At 53.0% G+C, this 19,914-nt stretch overlaps 1 protein-coding gene across 3 annotated transcripts; it reads left to right on the plus strand.

Annotated features, from left to right (window-relative positions):
* The first annotated feature begins 5,616 nt into the window (after positions 1-5,616).
* Positions 5,617-14,519, plus strand: FHL3 (four and a half LIM domains 3). Of its 3 annotated transcripts, none has more exons than XM_045374069.3 (6): positions 5,617-5,656; positions 11,856-12,031; positions 12,140-12,314; positions 13,152-13,321; positions 13,414-13,600; positions 13,725-14,519. In XM_045374069.3, exons 2-6 carry the CDS (start codon positions 11,876-11,878, stop codon positions 13,877-13,879), a joined length of 843 nt encoding a protein of 280 aa, XP_045230004.1. In that variant the 5' UTR covers positions 5,617-5,656; positions 11,856-11,875; the 3' UTR covers positions 13,880-14,519. The 3 variants fall into 3 exon arrangements, with proteins under 3 accessions (XP_045230004.1, XP_045229981.1, XP_045229989.1); XM_045374046.2 differs by lacking the exon at positions 5,617-5,656 and adding an exon at positions 5,815-5,972; XM_045374054.2 differs by lacking the exon at positions 5,617-5,656 and adding an exon at positions 5,815-5,890.
* The last annotated feature ends 5,395 nt before the right edge of the window (positions 14,520-19,914 follow it).

A 19,914-nucleotide genomic window follows, 5' to 3' on the forward strand; every position in this document is an offset into this window, starting at 1 on the left:
CTACATTTTTAGTGAGGTGTCTGTGTCAAGAAGAGGGCTGACAACTATTACTTCCTGAGAAATTTTATCTCCGTAACAGGACATTTCTTCCCCTCACCTTCCCATAATTTGTGTTGCCACCGGCCCCCAGAGGCTCCATGCCACTATTCTTTTCTGTGACTCAGGACATTATATAAACGTCATTCATCTGACCTGTCCATTTTTTGCTCCTCTACAACAGTGTACTGGAAAAAACATTCTATAGAGAGACAAGAGACCTTAAAACCATACCTGGCTCTGCCACTCACTTACAGGTTGTGTGATTTTTGGCAGGTTTCTTGACTTTAATGAGCATCATTTTTCTCAAGCATAAAATGAGGATAATAATAACATGCACTTCTTGCCTCATATTGCTGTCAAGAGCTCACAGTTGAACTGAGGAGTCATATCTGTAAAGAGCATAGAAGGGAATCACCCAATGACAATAGCTATAAAGTTCCGAGTCCCTCACATCCCCAAGGGAATGGCTGGTTGACGATACGAGAATCAGAGGCAGTACAAGGTAATGACCCATGAGGTGTGTTCTGATGCCACCCCAGTCAAGGTGAAGTTCGATTCACTGAGCCTCCATCTCCCCATCTTGAGGTAATAATAATACTATACCCACAGGACTGTTTTGATGATGAAATGAAATATGTTTAAAGTGCTTAATGCTGTTTTTATTCCTTAGCAAGTTCACAATAAAATGGAGTTACTATTGTTATTTTTATTATTACTAAACCTGCTTTTAAGTTTAGAGAGAGGATTGGGCACAGTAGAGCGTTCCAGAGGCATTTGGTTTCTTTTCCACCACATGAAACAGGGTGTATAATTGCACCCATTTCTCATGACAGGGGTAACTCCTCTAGCTCAGGAGCTCTAGGGAAATCCTCTCCTTAGTCCCCAGAAATGCCAGTCCAGTCGACCAGTGGGTATGAAAGAGCTGAAAGTATGAGTTTGAGCCTTGCCCATTTAGCGCCTCCTGCATTAACAAAATTCCATCTCATGTATCACTTATCATTGGAAGACAAGGCCCTTTATAATCTGCCCATGCTCACCTTTCCAGCCTCATTTCCATTAAGAAGACGAGCTATCAGGCAGGGTGACTAGGTGGCAGCCCCAGCCACTCCTGCCTCTTCCCCTGAAGAAGGCACTGGGTAACCAGTATACCCAAGAGAAGCTAGCTCTGTACATTAGACAGGGGGACCCTGGTGTCAGCCCTGGCTTTATATCTATCACCTATTGTCTTGTGATTTGAGGCTATGATGTCAAACTCTGAGCTTGTCTTACTCTGTCAAATGGTGATGATGATGATAATAATAATAGCCACCTCATCTATTTTTTGTGAGGACAGAAGGAGGTAATGAGTACCACATGGCATGGTGCCCTTCACACAGTCAACATTTAACTACATTAATTCTTGCTCTGCCCTTCCCACTTCCCAAGCTCTGTGAAAGTCACTTACTTATTTCACCCTCTCCACCCACAAATTCAGTGTCCAGCTTGGGGTCACAAGGAAAGTTTCTAGGCGGCCAGGCACAGTGGCTCATGGTTGTAATCACAGCATATTGGGAGGCTGACGCGGGCAGATCACTTGAGGTCAGGAGTTCGAGACCAGCCTGGCCAACATGGTGAAACTCCGTCTCCACTAAAAATACAATTTGGAAGAGGTTATCTACAAAGCCTTGAGGCCTTCAAGGGCTCTAGGCAGCCAGTAAGTAAGAGTGAGCAATACACCCAGAGAAGAAAGGCTGTGTTCTCACTAGGGGGAAGGAGGGCCTGTGATTACAGGCATCAGAGAGTGATTCAGCACCCAGAGGAAACCATGAGAGGCCTGTCAGTAGCCACCCAGGGCCTCCTTTTGAAAACCCTTGCAGAGTGAAAAAACAGCAGGGGTGTCCTAAGCATGAGATAAAGAAGAGTGTGTGGGGACCTCTAGGGTGAGTGAGGGACAACAGGATCCTACTCACCCAAGGCCAGTCATCCAGCTCTCAGGCTTTGCTTCCAGCCCCAGTTCAGACACACCTGTTTCCCAGGGAGGGGGAAGGACAGATAGGGAACAGGAACAGGGAGTCCATGTGGTTGATCCCTGGACTTCCCTGGGGCACGTCCTCTTGGGCCAACGAAAATAGAGTGAGCAGGGAAATGTGAGCCTACTGGGGAGTGGAAATTGAGACAGGGAGACACAGCTTCACTGTGGGAGGCTTGCCCCTAGGCCGGTTTCCCTAGCCCAGGTGGCCCAAGCAGAGAGCTAACTTTCTCTGGCCCCCAGACTCCAAGTCCAAGTAGCTGAACCTTAACATTTGACCATGAAAAGGGGGACTGTCCCCACATACTGACAACCTATTGTGTGCTCTCATCCAATCCTTACAACAATGCTGTGAGGCAGACTTTTCACAGTGAGAAGACTGAGGTTTACAGAGAATGAATGACTACAGATACTAGAGCCTAATGGTGAAGCTCGTTTTTGGCATAGGGCACTACCACTTCTGACTGTCTAGATTTGATTTTTTTTTTTTTCCGAGACAGAGTCTTGCTGCGTCGCCCAGGCTGGAGTGCAGTGGCGCGATCTTGGCTCACTGTAACCTCCTCCTCCTGGGTTCGAGCGATTCTCCTGCCTCAGCCTCCCAAGTAGCTGGGATTACAGGCGCCCACCCCCACGATCAGCTAATTTTGTATTCTTAGTAGAGGCAGGGTTTCACCACGTTGGCCAGGCTGGTCTCAAACTCTTGACTTCGTGATCCGCCTGCCTCAGCCTCCCAAAGTGCTGGGATTACAAGCGTGAGCCACCACGCCCAGTTGATTTGATTTTTTTCTAATAGAGATGGGGGTCTCACTATGTTGCCAGATCTGGTCTTTTTTTTTTTTTTTTTTTTTCAGACAGAGTCTCACTCTGTCACCCAGGCTGGAGTGCAGTGGCTCACTGCAAGCTCCGCCTCCCGGATTCACGCCATCCTCCTGCCTCAGCCTCCAGAATAGCTGGGACTACAGGCGCCCGCTACCACGCCTGGCTAATTTTTTGTATTTTTAGGAGAGACGGGGTTTCACAGTGTTAGCCAGGATGGTCTCGATCTCCTGACCTCGTGATCCGCCTGCCTTGGCCTCCCAAAATCCTGGGATTACAGGTGTGAGCCATTGCGCCTGGCCCAGATCTGGTCTTAAACTGTTGGGCTCAAGCAATCCTCCTGCCTCAGCCTCCCAAAGTGCTGGGATTACAGGCAAGAGCCACCATGCCCAGCCAACCATCAGGATTTGTATCCTAGCTTTGCCATTATTACCTGTGTCACCCTTGCCAGGTTACTTAATCTCTCTGTGCCTCCATTTTCTCATCTTTAAAATGAGGATGAAAATATATATTTAGGCCAGGAGTAGTGGCTCATGCCTGTAATCCCAGCACTTTGTGGGACTGAGGCAAGAGGATCGCTTGAGCTCAGGAGTTCAAGACCAGCCTGGGCAACTTAATAAGACCCCTGCCTCTACAAAAAATTTAAATTAAAATAAATTAGCTGGGTGTGGTGGCCCACACCTGTAGTCCCAGCTACTTGGGAGACTGAGGTAGGAGGATCACTTGAGCCCAGGAGGTTAAGGTTACAGTGAGCTGTGATTGCACCGCTGCACTCCAGCCTGGGTGACAGAGCAACACACTGTCTCAAACACAAACAAATATATATGCACATATATCTAATAAAGTTATTGAATAATCACTTTAATATATGTAAAGTGTTTAGGAGTGGTGCAAAGAAAGAACTCAGTAAGTACTGGCTCTCATTAAGACTATTTAGGAGAGATTAGAGCCATGCATCAAGAACAGAGATTCCAATACTCTGCCTTTTATCAGGCCCCTTCTGTACTCACTCATTTCCCCTTGCTTTCTGAAGGCTCCCCACCTTTGCGCTCCCGTCCCCCAGAGCTGACCTCCTCTTGGTACCCACTCCACCAAGGCTGAGTAGTCTTCACTGCACTCCCCTGGGCTGGGAGTCCCTTACACCTGCCAGACACATCCCAGAGAGGCCGGGCATGGTGGCTCATGCCTGTGATCCCAGCACTTTGGGAGGCTGGGGCAGGCAGATCACATCACAAGGTCAGGAGTTTGAGACCATCCTGGCCAATATGGTGAAACCCCGTCTCTACTAAAAATACAAAAAAAATTAGCTGGGTGTGATGGTGCGTGCCTGCAGTCCCAGCTACTCGGGAGGCTGAGGCAGAAGAATCGCTTGAACCTAGGAGGTGGAGGTTGTAGTGAGCCGAGATTGCGCCACTGTACTCCGCCCTGGGTGACAGAGCAAGCCTCTGTCTCAAAAAAAAGAAAAAGAAAAAAAAAAATCCCAGAGAAAGTCCCCATCCATGGGCTGGATGCTCACTGCCTGGACTCCAGATAACAGGTGCCTGTGATACAAACCAAGGATGTTAGACGGGCATACATACTGAAGCAGTGTCTGCTATCCATTCATTCATCAGATGTTTATTATGTGCCGGATATTGAAGTAAGTACTGAGAAGGCTGTGGGGAACAAAACGGAGCCCTGCCTTCATGGCTCTTACCATTTAGGCAACAACAGCAATAATAAACAAGCAATAATTTAATTTTGAAAGGAAACCAGGCCTGGAGGGTGACTTGGGACCCAGGAACCCAGGCATGACACAGAGATGGGAGGGAAAGGTTCTCAGGAGTCCCAGCCTGGGAGGGTGTTAGTTCCTCTGTGAGAGCTCCGCTGCACCCAGCCTGGGTTGTGGGGAGGCCTCTGTGGGCACCTGAATCTTCACTCTAGACGCTAAGGTTATTCCAGGGTTGGTTTGTTGTCTCTTGTTTCCACTAACAGCACAGTAGAGCCTCCTGCCTCCCTCCCTCCCCCACCCCTTCCAGACCGAGGCTATTTATTCCTAGTGACAAGCCTGAGGATCCCAGGGGGGGTGGCCTCAAGGACCTGGAGGGGCCTCGTGTCCCTAGCAGGCGCCAGTCCTCCCTCACGGACACAGGGAGGAAGCCAGAGGTTTAGACACTGCAGAGGTCCCCTCCCCTCTCCTCCACCACCCCTGCAGTGCCCCATCCTCTCACACTCCTCACACCCCACCCTAGAAGCCCAAAGATCATGGGGCCAAGGATTAGGGTCTCTCCTGGGCCTCAAAGGTCAAAACTATTCCTGGGCACTGCGGAAACCCAGGCAAGACAGGACTTCTCAGCGTCAGGAGGCCACTGGAGGTGGGGAGGTGGTTACCCCTGTTTTTGCTACTCAAAGTTGTGGAGTAAAACCCTTTGGAGGTCAAGGCCCTGTGGTGGGGAGGGGTCCTCTCTTCGCCCCATGTTTTCAGAGAACACATTGGTGCCCGCTGACAGGCTCATGACAGTAGAGTCAAAACCTCCTCCTCCAGGCTGGATTAAGGCCAGGTTGAGTGTCACCCCTAAGGGTAAGGTGAGGGGGTGGGGAAATCCGAGGAGGCCACAGGACTCTTCCCCAGTGGACCATGGTCTGTGGGGTCTGATGTCCCCGGCCTGAGATGGAATACAACAGTCTCCCTCTGGCAGCTGGGGACGGGGGGGGGGGTGGGGGTGGGGGTGGGGGGTGGGAGGGGAGGAGAGCAGAGGCTGCGGGGAGGGGACAGGGGCGGGGTCCCGGCCGCCTGAAGGTTGGGAGAGCCAGGTTAGGCCGGGCAGGAGGAGGGGGCCGGGCCCGCTGGCGGCCGAAAGGGAGGTGGGGGCGGGGTCTGGCCCCCGCAGCGGGCTGGGGGGCCGGGGGCGGGGTCCGGGCGGGGCGGGCCCGCGCTCACTTCCTCGGGGAGGGGTTGGGGCCGCGCTCCCACTCGCCCACACGGTCCGTCTGCAGTCGGCAGCCTCGCCGGCAGCTCGCTCGGCCCCCGCTTGGCCCGGCCCGCAGGTAGGAGCCGCCGAGGGACGCGGCGCCCGGTTCCCCGCCCCGCCCGCGCCGCGCGCTCCCCGCTCCCGCCGCCCGCTTCGAGGTGAGCGCCCCGCCGACCCCGGCTCCCAGCCCCGGCAGTCCGCCCCCGCGCCCAGGGAGCGAAAGGACCCGCGGAGGGCTGAGGCCAGCCGCGGCCCCGGCCCCCTGTACCCGCCAGGCTCTGGCCACAGGTGCCCGGGGCACGCCGAGCCCGGGAGAGCGCCCGCCCGGACTAGACCCCTCCGGGCTGCCGGGCGGGGCGGGGCGGGGGCGGGGGCGGCAGCGAGAGTTGGGCGGGGGAGGGGGCTAAGTTTGAAATAGAAAAGCCGGATAGAGACAGACCGACCAGAAGCGCTGGAGAAACTGAGGTTCTCGCAGAGCCCAGTGGAGCGAGAGACCAAGACAGGCAGGGACTCGAGGCACAGGAGGAGGCTACCGAGACCATTGAAACAAGGACACACCGGGCGTACAGTGTTACCGGTGGACAGACCCGAGACATGGGGGCCGTCCCAGGCTTTCTGGAGCATTTTCAGAAAACATACGTGGGACCCCAGCGAACACATTCCCTGGGGCCCTTCCCCAGGCCTTGGAGGTGCCCTGAGGCTTGGGCGTCATTGGCCTCAGGCTGAATCTGCTCTCTGAGGCCTGCAGAGACACTCAGAGACTAGAGACAGAGACACTCAGGTATGCAGAGGTGGCGAAAGAGACTTGGATATAGAGACAGAGAAAGGGATGTGGTGGGGATTGAGACATTCAGCCATGTAGACAAGAAGAGACCAAGACTTGAGATCCACAGAGGCATGGGCCGCCGGGGGACAGCCAGTCAAGATACAGAGTCGTCCAAAACCTAAAGACAGAAGCTGTGTCCAGACACAGAGATGCTGAGTGAAGCAGAGACAGACACCAGAGACTGAGACTTAGTGGGGGCAGAGAGACCTAGGTGGGCTGACAGCTTCCAGGACAGCCCCTGACTTACCCAGACCTGAACCATTGGGAAGTGAGGCTCTGGGGAAACAGAAACTCTGAGCCCACCAATCCCCCATGAGGCAGAGGCCCTGAGACAGTAAGTTCGAGATCAAGAAGAACCCCGTGGACACACACAGCCACCAAGACAGCCCCAACTTATTTTTAAACTCAAATCTTGGACAGGCTGCCTCTGCCCTGGGGGACCCAGGGTGAATGAACTGTTCCTCTCCTGTCCCCAGAGCAGCTGCGGGATCCTGCTCCCCAGCCCCCTTCCCTAGACTTCTCTGACTTCCAGGTCCCATGGGGGAGAGCAGAGCTTGGGGTTGGTGCCCGGTAGCAGAGGGTGAGGGTTGAGGGAGTTGAATTTCTCCCCTTAAGTCTCCTGTCAGCTTCTAGAAGGTGGGGGAGGGGTCTGTTCTGATCCTGACTCACAGCTGTGGGACCTGGCCGGGGTCCTCCTGGATAGTGGGCATGTTGGGGGTGGGGGACAGAAGAGTTGAATGGTTGGCATGGGGCATTGGAAAGGCTTCTGGGTGCCTTCCAATCACAGGGCTGGCAGCTGGGGAGAAGAGCCAGGCTCTAGTGCATCTCCTGTCCCCCTGCCCTTAAAAGCTGATCATCCCCTTCATCACCAGGGCAGTATTTTTAGGGAGACAGAAGAGCTCTGGCCTGGGAGGCAGGGGACCTGGGTCCTGATAACTGAGTGACCTCGGGCATAAGCCTGCTCTATTCCTGCCTCCTTGTGCTCATCTGTAAAATGGGGATGATACTCTGTCCTGCCTGCCTTTTGTGAGATCTGATGAGATGGTGGTGGGCATGGACTTTGTGAGTGGCAAAGCAGCATGCAGGTGTCTACACCTGTGGACCTGTGTGGGAGATCTCAAGAGTTATGCTTACTAGAGTCAGGCTGACTGGGCTGGAGCAACCACTGCCCCCACTGGTGTCCTCAGCAAGCCCCATGGGCCTGGGGCCTCCTATTCTCTCCCTGGGCCTAGGCTGAGAATGTCCAGGTCAAATTTCAGACAAGGCTGGGCACAGTGGTTCACGCCTGTAATCCCAGCACTTTGGAAGGCTGAGGCCAGAGGATCACCAGGAGTTCAAGACCAGCCTGGACAACATAGTGAGAACCCCATCTCTACAAAAAACAGAAAAACCTAGCTGGGCATGGTGGCATGTGGCTGTAGTCCCAACTACTCAGGAGGCTGAGGCAGGTGGCTTGCTTGAGCCCAGAGTAGGTTTTTTTTGTTTTGTTTTGTTTTTTTGAGATAGAGTTTTGCTGTTGTAACCCAGGATGGAGTGTAATGACATGATCTTAGCTTACTGCAGCCTTCACTTTCTTGGTTCGAGCAATTCTCCTGCCTCAGCCTCCTGAGTAGCTGGGATTACAGGCGCCTGCCACCATGCCCAGTTAATTTTTGTATTTTTAGCAGAGGTGGGTTTTCGCCATGTTGGCCAGGCTGGTCTTGAACTCCTGACCTCAGGTGATCCACCTGCCTTAGCCTCCCAAAGTGCTGGGATTATAGGCATTAGCCACCTCACCTGGCTGAGCCCAGAAGTTTAAGGCTGCCGTAAGCCATGATCGTGCCACTGCACTGCAGCCTTGGCAACAGAGTGAGACCCCAACTCATAACAAAAAAACAAAAACAAAAAGGCCTAGCCGACACCAGCCTGGCCAACATGGTGAAACTCCGTCTCTACTAAAAATACAAAAATGTTTAAGCCGGGTGTGGTGGTGCCCTCCTGTAATCCCAGCTACTCGGGAGGCTGAGGCAGGAGAATCGCTTCAACCCGGGAGGTGGAAATTGCAGTGAGCTGAGATGGACTTACTGCACTCCAGTCTGGGTGACAGAGTGAGACCCTGTCTCAAAAAAAAAAAAAAAATCTGAGCTGGCATGGTGGCTCACGCGTGTAATCCCAGCACTTTGGGAACCCAAGGTAAGAGGATAGCTTGAGCCCAGGAGTTTGAAACCAGCCTGGGCAACATATCAAGACCCTATCTCTATTTAAAAATTCCAGTCCAGGCAGGGTGCCGTGGCTCGTGCCTGTAATTCCAGCACTTTGGGAGGCCATGGCGGGCAATCATGAGGTCAGGAGTTCGAGACCATCCTGGCTAACACGGTGAAACCCCATGTCTACTAAATATACAAAAAATTAGCCAGGCATGTTGGCACACACCTGTAGTCCCAGCTACTCGGGAAGCTGAGGCAGGAGAATCACTTGAACCCAGGAGGCAGAGGTTGCAGACAGCTGAGATTGTGCCACTGCACTCCAGCCTGGGCGACAGAGCGAGACTCTGTCTCAAAAAAAAAAAAAAATTCCAGTCCAGCTCCTTGACCTAGACCTGCCTGTGAAACTATACTGGGGCTATCTGGCCCCAGTATGAGTGAGGGTGCTAATAGTAAAATAATAGCTACTATTTTCTGAGTATTTATTATCTGCCAGGTGCTTTACAAGTATCATTACATTTAAGCCTGACAACAACCTTAGGAGGTAGGAAGTAGTAGTATCTCATTTAGTTAGATGGGAAAACAAGCTTGGGGAGCTTAAGTGACTTGTGCAAGATCATCCAGCCAGTACGTGTAGGAGCCAGGATGCAAACCTTGTAGCTTGAGCGGCTTCATACACCATAGCCAGTTACACAGCCATTCTGAGCTCCAGGAGGTTCACTGGGAGGTGCCTTGTGAGGGGAGATTGTTGGAGGTGCAGGGGTTGTGAGCCATCTGTAGAGGAACAGTCTCCCCCAAACCCCGCCCCACTGCCAGTCAGGAAGAAATACAAGACTGGCTCCCTTCAGTCTCCTTAGTCGCCAGCCTTGCCAGGGAAAAGGGCGGGGAGAGGGGTATGGGCAGAGACAGGTGGGCCTTGTTGGTGCCCTTTACTCTGTCCTCACCAGAGTCCAGCTGGATAGACTAGGGCATTGGGGGATTCTGGGAAGGAAATAGAAGCGATGCCCATACCCTATTTGGGTTACCCTGGTTTCTGAGTGCTGACTGTCTCCCAGGGGGTGGACCCAAGGCTAGCCTGGGCCTGAGAAGGTGGCAGCTGCAGTGGGCCAAGCCAAGAAGGAAGGAAGAGGCCCAGGCACCCCCCGTGGACACATTCCACCTGTGTGGCCCCCTGCTGCCCCGTGGCTGACAGCCCAGGCAATCCTCAGATGTTGGGCCAGAGGAAACCTGGGCCTGAGTGGCAGGAAAGGGGCTGAGAAAGAAGAGTATCTTCTCTACCCTTCACCGTAGCCCCCAGCCCAGGAGTTCCAGCTCTAAAGACCCTGGCCCCTGGTGGCCTCATACCCTGGCCTGAAGTGGGAGCTGGCTGTTCTCCCATTGCACAGAGGCTTGATGTATGGAGAGTCAGGCCTCCAAGCTGGGGGCGTCTGCTGGTGCCTGGAGTCTGAACTTCAAGCCAGAGCAGCGCTTTTTGTCAAGAATTTCGCACTGGGGGTGGATGAGAAAAGGAGGACTTTTCCTTCAGCTTGAGCCAGGGCAGGCCCTGGTGACTGCCAGCACTGGGGCCTTGTGGGAGAGTGGGTTGGTGGATTCCTTTGTGTGTCACTGTAACTTCCCCGGGCTCATCCACAGCTGTGAGAACATCTCCTTCCTATGGGTCCTGGTGGTTCCTCTCCACTAGCCCAGTATCCCAGCTCTTAGAGAGCAGGCTTCATGATAGAAGAGAGCAGGGGTGGGAGCTCTGACTTTGGGGCTAGTGACTGGAATCGGGCAGCAGAAAGGTTTGGGAACCCCACTTCCCTACCGCTCTACTCCCCAGGCTCCTGTTCCAGAGGCAGCTGTGTGGATGACCTCATCCCACAAACATGCTTTGTTCCTGAGAAAATGGAAAGTGTCTGAGGTTTGGTCGGGGGCTGGGTGTCTCCAGCAGCAGCTCTCAGGGCTCCCCCTTGTCCTACTCCCCACCCAAGATGGGGCCTGACTGGGGACAAAATGTCTTCACTGGCTCTTGCTGTCTCTGCTTTCAGCTCCCTAGTCCCAAACCCTGAGAAATCAGAAAAGGTGGGAGAGACCTTCTCTCCCAGAGGCAGTGGGAGGGAAATCATGACCCCAGGGGATGGAAAGATACTGGGGTTTTGCCAGATGCTAGCAGGAGGTGGCAGGGGGCACACTGCACTCTCAGTCTGTCTCCAGTTCCCCTCTGCCTCCCCCGACACTTCATTTTCCTTTTTTCTCCCCATTGCTGGCAAAACCTGACATCTGGCCATCTGTGCTGCCACAGCTGCTGCAGATGTTGCAGGCCAAGGCTGTCCAAGCCAGTGTGACCAGAGACACAGTGGGGGTAGGGGGATGAGGGCAGAGGGTCTAGCTGGGGAAGCCTGGTTGTGTCCAGCCTGCAGGATTTCCTTCCTGCTTGAGCCTCTTTGGCTGATGCCCCGGGAGGGAAGGCCTAACCTCTCACACTGGCCTCCTCCACCATTCATCAGTCCAGCACCTCTCTAGCATTCCACTGTTTTTTGGATCAGGAGGGGCTAGGAACAGCCCATTCCCATCTCTTAAGTTCCGTACTCCAGAGCTCTGGGTAAGGGTTCCTTGATCCATATTCCTAAAGTCCCGAGTCAGGAGAGGGTGGGAGTACTGCTCATCTGGAGTAGAGTGGGGTGGCTCCCTGCCCCTGCTTCTCCCACGCTGGGGACAGTCGGGACAGTGGAGGCTAAATGCTGGCTGAGGCAGGAAATGAGTCACCGACCCAGGAAAAGCCCCCTCCCCCTAGATCTGCTAGGGCCTAGATAAGAAAACAACTTCTGCTTCCTGGTTTTTTTTCTGACCTCTTTCTATCCCCAGTTAAATACAGAAAGAAACATGCGGGACTCCTGGTTTCCCGGAAGCACCCCTTCCCCATCACCACCTACTCTGAACTGGCATTTCCTATGCCGGGTCTGTTTCTGTGTTTTGAATGCAGAGGCCTATTTGCCAGGAGCCAAGTCACAGCCTCTCTGTGTGACCCCAGTTCCACCTTGTGCTCCTAACAGGGTTCTCTCTCCTTGCCACGATGAGCGAGTCATTTGACTGTGCAAAATGCAGCGAGTCCCTGTATGGACGCAAGTACATCCAGACAGACAGCGGCCCCTACTGTGTGCCCTGCTATGACAATACCTTTGCCAACACCTGCGCCGAGTGCCAGCAGCTTATCGGGCATGACTCGAGGGTAAGGAGAGGGCCAGGCCAGGCAGGAGGTGGGTGGTGACCAGTGGAAGGGGGCAAAGGATGGATCCACCAGGCCTGGGTGCCAGTGCCCCCGCTGTGTTCGCCACAGGAGCTGTTCTATGAAGACCGCCATTTCCACGAGGGCTGCTTCCGCTGCTGCCGCTGCCAGCGCTCACTAGCCGATGAACCCTTCACCTGCCAGGACAGTGAGCTGCTCTGCAATGACTGCTACTGCAGTGCGTTTTCCTCGCAGTGCTCCGCCTGTGGGGAAACTGTCATGCCTGGTATGTCCTCAGGGGCTCATCTTGTGTAAGAACTGGCATGCCTGGCATCTGCGTAGGGTCTTTGCATGTGTCTGTCTGATACATGGAGACTTGGTCTGTGTAAAGACCTGCACACACAGCATGTTTCTGGAAATTTAGTATATGCAGGATCTGTTTGCCTGGTATACTGGGGGTTACTATGTGCAGGCAGATTGACACATGTGATACATACTTGGGGGCTTAGCATGTGTGAGTATCTGCATGTTTAGTACATGTAGGAACTAGAGGTGTGCTGAGACTGTCGTGCTTATTGCATTGGGTCTTAGTGTGTGCAGAGGCAGGTAAACAGAGGGCTTAACATGTGTGGGGACCTGCATGCCTAATAGAAATGTTGGGACTCAGTACCTATGGAGAATGGTGTGCCAAGGAGATGCGAGGGCTTAGCATGTACTGAACCTGTCATGCCGAGGGCATTAGGGCATATACTTACTTGCCTGGTACATGTGGGGTCCCGTGTGAGTGCTGAAATCATCACATCTGTTATATGAGGGCTTAGCTCATAGTGAGACTTCATGACTGTTACATGGAGGCTCGATATGTGCTGAAATTGTCATTTCTGGGACATATGGGGGCTTAACATATGCCAAAATCCTCGTGTCTAGCTGGGTCATCATGTCCGGTGTCTGGGGAGAGGTTAGCATGTGTAATGTACATGGGGCAGGGGGGTTCTTGCTGCATGTGCACTGGACACCACCCTGCTCAGGCTGCGAGAGGAGTGGAGACTCCCGGGGAAGTTACAGAGGGTGGCCCTCAGGAGCATGGGACACAGCCTCTAAATGGGACCCCTGTTCCCCACAGGGTCCCGGAAGCTGGAGTACGGAGGCCAGACATGGCATGAGCACTGCTTCCTGTGCAGTGGCTGTGAGCAGCCGCTGGGCTCCCGTTCCTTTGTGCCCGACAAGGGTGCTCACTACTGCGTGCCCTGCTATGAGAACAAGTTTGCTCCTCGCTGCGCCCGCTGCAGCAAGGTGGGGGCTGGGCCAGCCAGGTGGGGGTGAGTAAGGCCTGTCGTGGGGTGGGAATCCCCACTCATACCTACTAATGAATGCTGCCCCCACAGACGCTGACACAGGGTGGAGTGACATACCGTGATCAGCCCTGGCATCGAGAATGTCTGGTCTGTACCGGCTGCCAGACGCCCCTGGCAGGGCAGCAGTTCACCTCCCGGGATGAAGATCCCTACTGTGTGGCCTGTTTTGGAGAACTCTTTGCACCTAAGTGCAGCAGCTGCAAGCGCCCCATCGTAGGTGGGACAAGGGTCAAAGAACGGAGTGGGTAGGGTGCAGGCAAGGGAATGGGATGTGGTATTGGGTGAAGTTGAGGGCCGGACCATCCCTAGATCTGCAGAGCTAACTTCCAGCCTCCCTCCAGGACTCGGTGGAGGCAAGTATGTGTCCTTTGAAGACCGACACTGGCACCACAACTGCTTCTCCTGCGCCCGCTGCTCTACCTCCCTGGTGGGCCAAGGCTTCGTGCCGGATGGAGACCAAGTGCTCTGCCAGGGCTGTAGCCAGGCAGGGCCCTGAGCCAGGCTCCTGGACCCAGGCTTTCCCATACCACGGGCCCAGGACTGTAGCTCCTTTTCTAAACCACCTCTGGGACTTAGCCCCACCCCCCAACCAAAAAAAATGGGTCGCCCTCTGGGCTCCAGGATTGTTTCTCCACGCCAGCATCCCCAAACTGGTACTCCCTGACCCAGGCCCCCAAACCTGGGCTCTTATAGAGCCTCCATGAGTCAAGCTGCCTCCCCACACCTGGACTCCAGAACTCACCCTCTCCCCTGCAGTCTGGGTTCCCAGACTGAGTCCTCTCCCCAAATCAGGGCTCTAGACCCCAGCCCTCCAAACCTGGGCTCTGGGACTTAGGCCCCCTTAAATCTAGACTTCTCTTTATAGGTTTTAGGTCTCCTATGGGTGCCTGAGAAGTCCTCAAAAGTGGACTGTTCTCAAGCTTGACCTGCCCCACCCCATCCCCCCGGGGCTGAGGCTGTGGGGACAGCGATCAGGGGCCCACCGATGAGGGGGCCCTAGGGTACAGGGTGCTGCCCAGCTGGTGGCCACCGAGTGTCTTCTCATTTTATTTCAGCTCCATTTTGCCCATAGATGGGCAGAGGGGTGAGATTGGCTCACCCCCCTTCCAGATTCTGCAATAAAGCGGTGTGAGGAAGCAGGGGCCTCCGTGTGTGCCTCTGTGTGTGTGTGTGTGCGCGCGTGCGCGCGCAGGGTATAAAGGGGAAGGAAGGGTTTTTGCAGACTGGGAGGCTCAGAATCTCTTCTAGACCTCGTCCTTGCAGGGCGGGGTGGAGGGGGGCCGGGCCACGGGGTGGGAAGTCTCTCCCCATGAAGGGGATCCCCGCCACGGCTACCGTCCCTCTGGAGCTCGGCCTGCCTCCCTGCTGGCAGAGGGCTTTTTCCTCCATGCAGGGAAGGGAGGGGTTTGGGGGAGGTTCCAGACGAAAGCGAGGGTGGCGATGGGGTGCCTTAATTGGCTGGTACCAATAGTCCCCTCCGCCAACAGCCCTTCCCAAAGCCCGCAGAGCAAGGACCCGGTTCCGATCCCCAGTCTGGGCCTAGACCCTCTCAGCCCCCTTCCCCCTCTTCCCAAGGATTAACGAGGGCGGCCCGGGATCCGCTCGCGACCGCACGTTTTTTGCCAAAAAAGGCAAGGATGCAGCTGCACACGCCACGGGAACATCTGGATCCGATTCCCGGCATGAATGGGTCACGCCCCGTCCCACCCCCCCCAACAGTGATTCAAGTCAAGGGTGGAGGCGGGAATGAGCGAGGGGGGCTGTCCCCCAAAGTGGGGAGATGGGCGGGGCGACGCTCCCCTCGCCTGGCGTCCGATGCCCCTTGTGCCAGACCCTGGCGTCCGCGGTCTGGGCCTGGCAGTCCGGCTCTCCGGGCAGGTACGCGCACACAGTGGCGCCCACAGCTGCCTGCGGCGGGGCCCGGCCCTGGGCAGGCGGACCCTCGGCGCCCTGGAGTAGGGGGGCCCCTCCGGCCCAGCGGAAACCGCGAGATTGTATGTATCGCGTATTAAATCCTCCCCGAAATCCTGTGGGGGGGCATTATTACTGCCATTACACAGAAGTGGAGACGCGCGCAGTCAGCTGCCCCAAGTCACATAGGTAGTCACTGGTAGATCCTGGGCTCCAATCGCTTTCTGAAGCCGTGGTTGACATTTTCCTTTTTCTTTCTTTTTTTTTTTAATTTTACTTTAAGTTCCAGGACACGTGTGCAGAACGTGCAGGTTTGTTAGATAGGTATACGTCTGCACGGCAGTTTGCTGCACCTATTGACCCGCCCTCTAAGTTCCCTCCCCGACATTTTCTTTTTTTTGTTTTTTGAGTCGGAGTTTCTCACTTGTCACCCAGGCTGGAGTGCAGTGGCGCGATCTCGGCTCACCGCAACGTCCGTCTCCCAGGTTCAAGTAATTCTTCTGCCTCAGCCTCCCTAGTAGCGGGATTTACAGGCATGTGCCACCAAATGCTGCTAATTTTGTATTTTTAGTAGATGGGGTTTCATCATGTTGGCCAGGCGGGTCTGCAACTCCTGAGCTTAAGTGATCCACCCGCCTTGGCCTCCCAAAGTGCTGGAATTATAGGCGTGAGCCACCACGCCCGACCCAGGGTTGTTTTTGTAAACATTTTTAGTAGAGACAGGGTTTCTCCATGTTGGTCAGGCTAGTCTCGAACTCCCGACCTCAAGTGATCCGCCCACCTCGGGCTCCCAAAGTGCTGGGATTACAGGCGTGAGCCACTGCGCCCCACCCTCCCCGACATTTTCAGGAAACCTTTATGAATGCCTACCACGTGTGTTTATACTTAATAATTACCATATAGGCTTACGGTTTTGTTTCTCTCTCCCACCAGCCTAAATAAGGACTGAGATCCTGCCTGCCTTGCACCCGCCTCGTTCTCAGCTCCTGGCACTTACTATGTGTTCAATAAATACTTGTTGAGGAAGAGCAGTCCAAGCATAGAAAACAACTGGTGCAAAGGCCTGGAGGTCTGAGAACATACGGTGCTTTGGGGAAGTAGCAAGTAATTCCATTTGGAGGAAGTGCCAGGAGAGTAAAATGGCAGGCAGAGCCCAGGTCCTTAAAAGCTGAATGCCAAGTTGCACAGACCTCACCCTGCAGGAAATGCAGCCTATGGAACTGTTTAAGCAGGGGCCTGGGGTGAGCGGAGTTGTAGAAAGATCATGCTGGCTGCAGCATGAATAATGGAGTGGAGGGGTAAGATGAGCAGGCTGGTTTGGAGGCCAGTTTAGTGGTCCAGGTGAGACAGCTTGCAGCAGGTAGCAGCTCGAATGGAAAAGGCAAGACTTACTGCCTGGAGTGGGGATGGAGAAACATTTAGGGGCAGAAAGGCATCAGGTTTGAGACAGAGTGACTGGAGGATGGTGGTGGTAAGGCAGTCCACCCACCTCACGGGAAGTAAGAGATGTACAGCCACGAAACTGTTTGATTTATTTCAATACAAACATTTTTCAGACTTAACATCTTAGAAACCCAGACATATAATCAAGGCCAGGCGCAGTGGCTCACGCCTCCCAGCACTTTGGGGGGCCGAGGCGGGTGGATCACCTGAGGTCAGGAGTTTGAGACCAACCTGGATAACATGATGAAGCCCCACCTCTTCTAAAAATACAAAAATTAGCTGGGTGTGGTGGTGGGCACCTGTAATCCCAGCTACTCCAGAGGTTGAGGCAGGAGAATTACTTGAATCCGGAGGTGGAAGTTGCAGTGAGCCAAGATTGCGCCACTGCACTCCAGCCTGGGGGACAAGAGCAAAACTCCATCTTAAAAAAAGAAGAAACCCAGACGTATAATCAAAGATGTGTCATTGTTTAATTGACAATTTTTTCTCTCTTCCTTAGTAAAGCATAAAATAATACTGAGTTTACATTTGATGGCATCTCATATTCAAGAAATACCGAAGTTTATACCCCCAAAAAACAAAACAAAACAAAAAATATTTGCTGAGTCTCCACACTCCCTGAATGGAGATTTCTACTTTACCTCTTTCCTAATGTCCCAGGAAAAGCCCCAGATGCATTGTGACTGGTTCCTTTCCCTAAGCTTGGCAGTCCTGCTTAAATTTCCGATATACAAATAAGATCCTTGTAACACCCCCATGAGTGGGCAGAACACAGGTCGTTATTTCAATTTTATATTTATTTATTTATTTAGACAGAGCCTCACTCTATCGCCAGGCTGGAGTGCAGTGGCGTGATCTCGGCTCACTGCAACCTCCACCTCCTGGGTTCAAGTGATTCTCCTGTCTCAGCCTCCCAAGTAGCTGGGACTACAGGCATGCGCCACAACGCCCAGTAATTTTTTTGTGTTTTTTGTAGAGACAGGGGTTTCACCATGTTGGCCAGGATGGTCTCGATCTCTTGACCTTGTGATCTGCCACCTCGGCCTCCCAAAGTGCTGGGATTACAAGCGTGAGTCACCATGCCCGGCCTCCGTTTTTTCAAACATTTTTTTTTTTCTTTTTTGAGACCATGTCACCCAGGCTTGGAGTACAGTGGCATGATCATAGCTCACTATAACCTCGAACCCCTGGGCTCAAGTGATCCTCCTGCCTCAGCCTCCCATGTAGCTGGGAGTACAGGCAAGTGCCAGCAAGCCCAGCTAATTTTCTTATTTTTTTGTAGAGATGAGGTCTCACTATGTTGCCCAGACTGTTCTAGAACTCCTGGCTTTAAGCGAAATTCCCAGCTTGGCCTCCCAAAGTGCTGGGATTACAGGCGTGAGCCACCGCACCCAGCCTGTTTTCAAACTTTTAGAAACAAAAAGTAATTCATGTTTATTGTAGACAAATTGGGCTGGGTGCAGTGGCTCACACCTGTAATTGCAGCACTTTGGGAGGCCAAGGCAGGAGGATTGCTTGAGCTCAGGAGTTGCAGACCAGCCTGGGCACCACAGTGAGACCTCATCTCTAGTAAAAAACAAAAACAAAACAAAAACAAACAAAAAAAATTACAGCGGGTCTGGTGACTCATGCCTATAATCCCAGCATTTTGGGAGGCCAAGGCAGGAAGATCGCTTGAGTCCAGGGGTTTGAGACCAGCCTGGGCAACATGGCAAAAAACCCTGTCTCTACAAAAAACACAAAAACTAGGAGGGTGTAGTGGCGTGCACTTATAGTCCCAGCTACTCAGGAGGCTGAAGTGGGAGGATAGCTTTAGCCCAGGAGGTCGAGGCTGCAGTGAGCTAAGATCATGCTACTGCACTCCAGCTTGGCAAGACCCTGTCTCAAAAAACATAAAAACCTCGGCCTGGTGTGGTGGCTCATGCCTGTAATTTCAGCATTTTGGGAGGCCAAGGTGGGCGGATCACCCTGAGGTCAGGAGTTCAAGACCAGCCTGGCCAACACAGCAAAACCCTATCCCTACTAAAAATACAAAAAGTAGCTGGGCATGGTGCCACACACCTGTAATCCCAGCTACTAGGGAGACTGAGGCAGAATGCTTGAACCCAGGAGGCGGAGGTTGCAGTGAGCCAAGATCGTGCCACTGCATTCCAGCTTGGATGACACAGTAAGACCCTGTCTCAAAAAAACAAACAAACAAAAAAATCCTTGACTGGGTGCAGTGGCTCACACCTGTAATCCCAGCATTTTGGGAGGCCAAGGCATGCAGATCACCCTGAGGTCAGGAGTTCAAGACCAGCCTGGCCAATAGAGCAAAACCCTGTCTCTACTAAAAATACAAAAATAAGCCAGGTGTGATGGCATGCACCTGTAATCCCGGCTACTCAGGAGGCTGAGGCAGGAGAATCGTTTGAACACGGGAGGTGGAGGTTGCCGTGAGTTCAGATCACGCCCCCGCACTCCAGTCTGGCGACAGAGCGAGACTCCCAAAACAAAACTTTAAATGTGGCTTTTGTTGCGTGGGGAAAAAGAAAATTAACCAGGGTGGTGGCCCCCACATGTGGGCGCCCCAGGGGTGGAGGCTGCAGTGAGCCATGATCATGCCACTGTACTCCAGCCTAGGGCAACAGAGAGAGACCCTATCAAAAAAAGAAAAAGAAAAAAGTGAACAATAGGTAAATTACTAATAATGTGATGTATTATGTCCTCATTCTTTTTTGTTAAACATAAATGTGCACATATGTATTTTCAGTTTTAAATTAATTTTTAAATTGAAAAAGTGTGTTTAAAAATAACTTTTCATGCTGTGCTTGGGGTGTATACAAAGAAAAATCTCCCATATCAGATCTCCAAGGCTGTCTGCTCAGGAACAACCACTGTTTACTGTTACTTGGATATCCTTACAGAAATAATCTCTTTGCACATCTATTTTTATACACACTTGTGCATCTAGCTTTTTTCAGTTTGTGTGGCCATCTCTCCATGTGAGTTCATATAGAGTTTTTAACAGTTTTATTGAAGTATAATTTATATACCATAAAATTCACCCATTTTAACAGTACAGTGCAATTAATTTTAGTAAAGTGAATAGAGTTATGCAACTGTATTCAATCCAATTTTAGAACATTGCTATCTGTCCAAAATGGATTCCTTGTGCGCATTTGTAATCACTTCCAA

Source organism: Macaca fascicularis, chromosome 1 (assembly GCF_037993035.2).
Source record: "Macaca fascicularis isolate 582-1 chromosome 1, T2T-MFA8v1.1".
Taxonomy (NCBI): domain Eukaryota; kingdom Metazoa; phylum Chordata; class Mammalia; order Primates; family Cercopithecidae; genus Macaca; species Macaca fascicularis.

Coding starts and splice junctions, on each gene's coding strand:
- FHL3 (XM_045374069.3), top strand. CDS start 11,876: ATGAGCGAGTCATTTGACTGTGCAAAATGCAGCGAGTCCCTGTATGGA. Junction 12,032..12,139: donor TTATCGGGCATGACTCGAGG/GTAAGGAGAGGG, acceptor TGTTCGCCACAG/GAGCTGTTCTATGAAGACCG. Junction 12,315..13,151: donor TGGGGAAACTGTCATGCCTG/GTATGTCCTCAG, acceptor TGTTCCCCACAG/GGTCCCGGAAGCTGGAGTAC.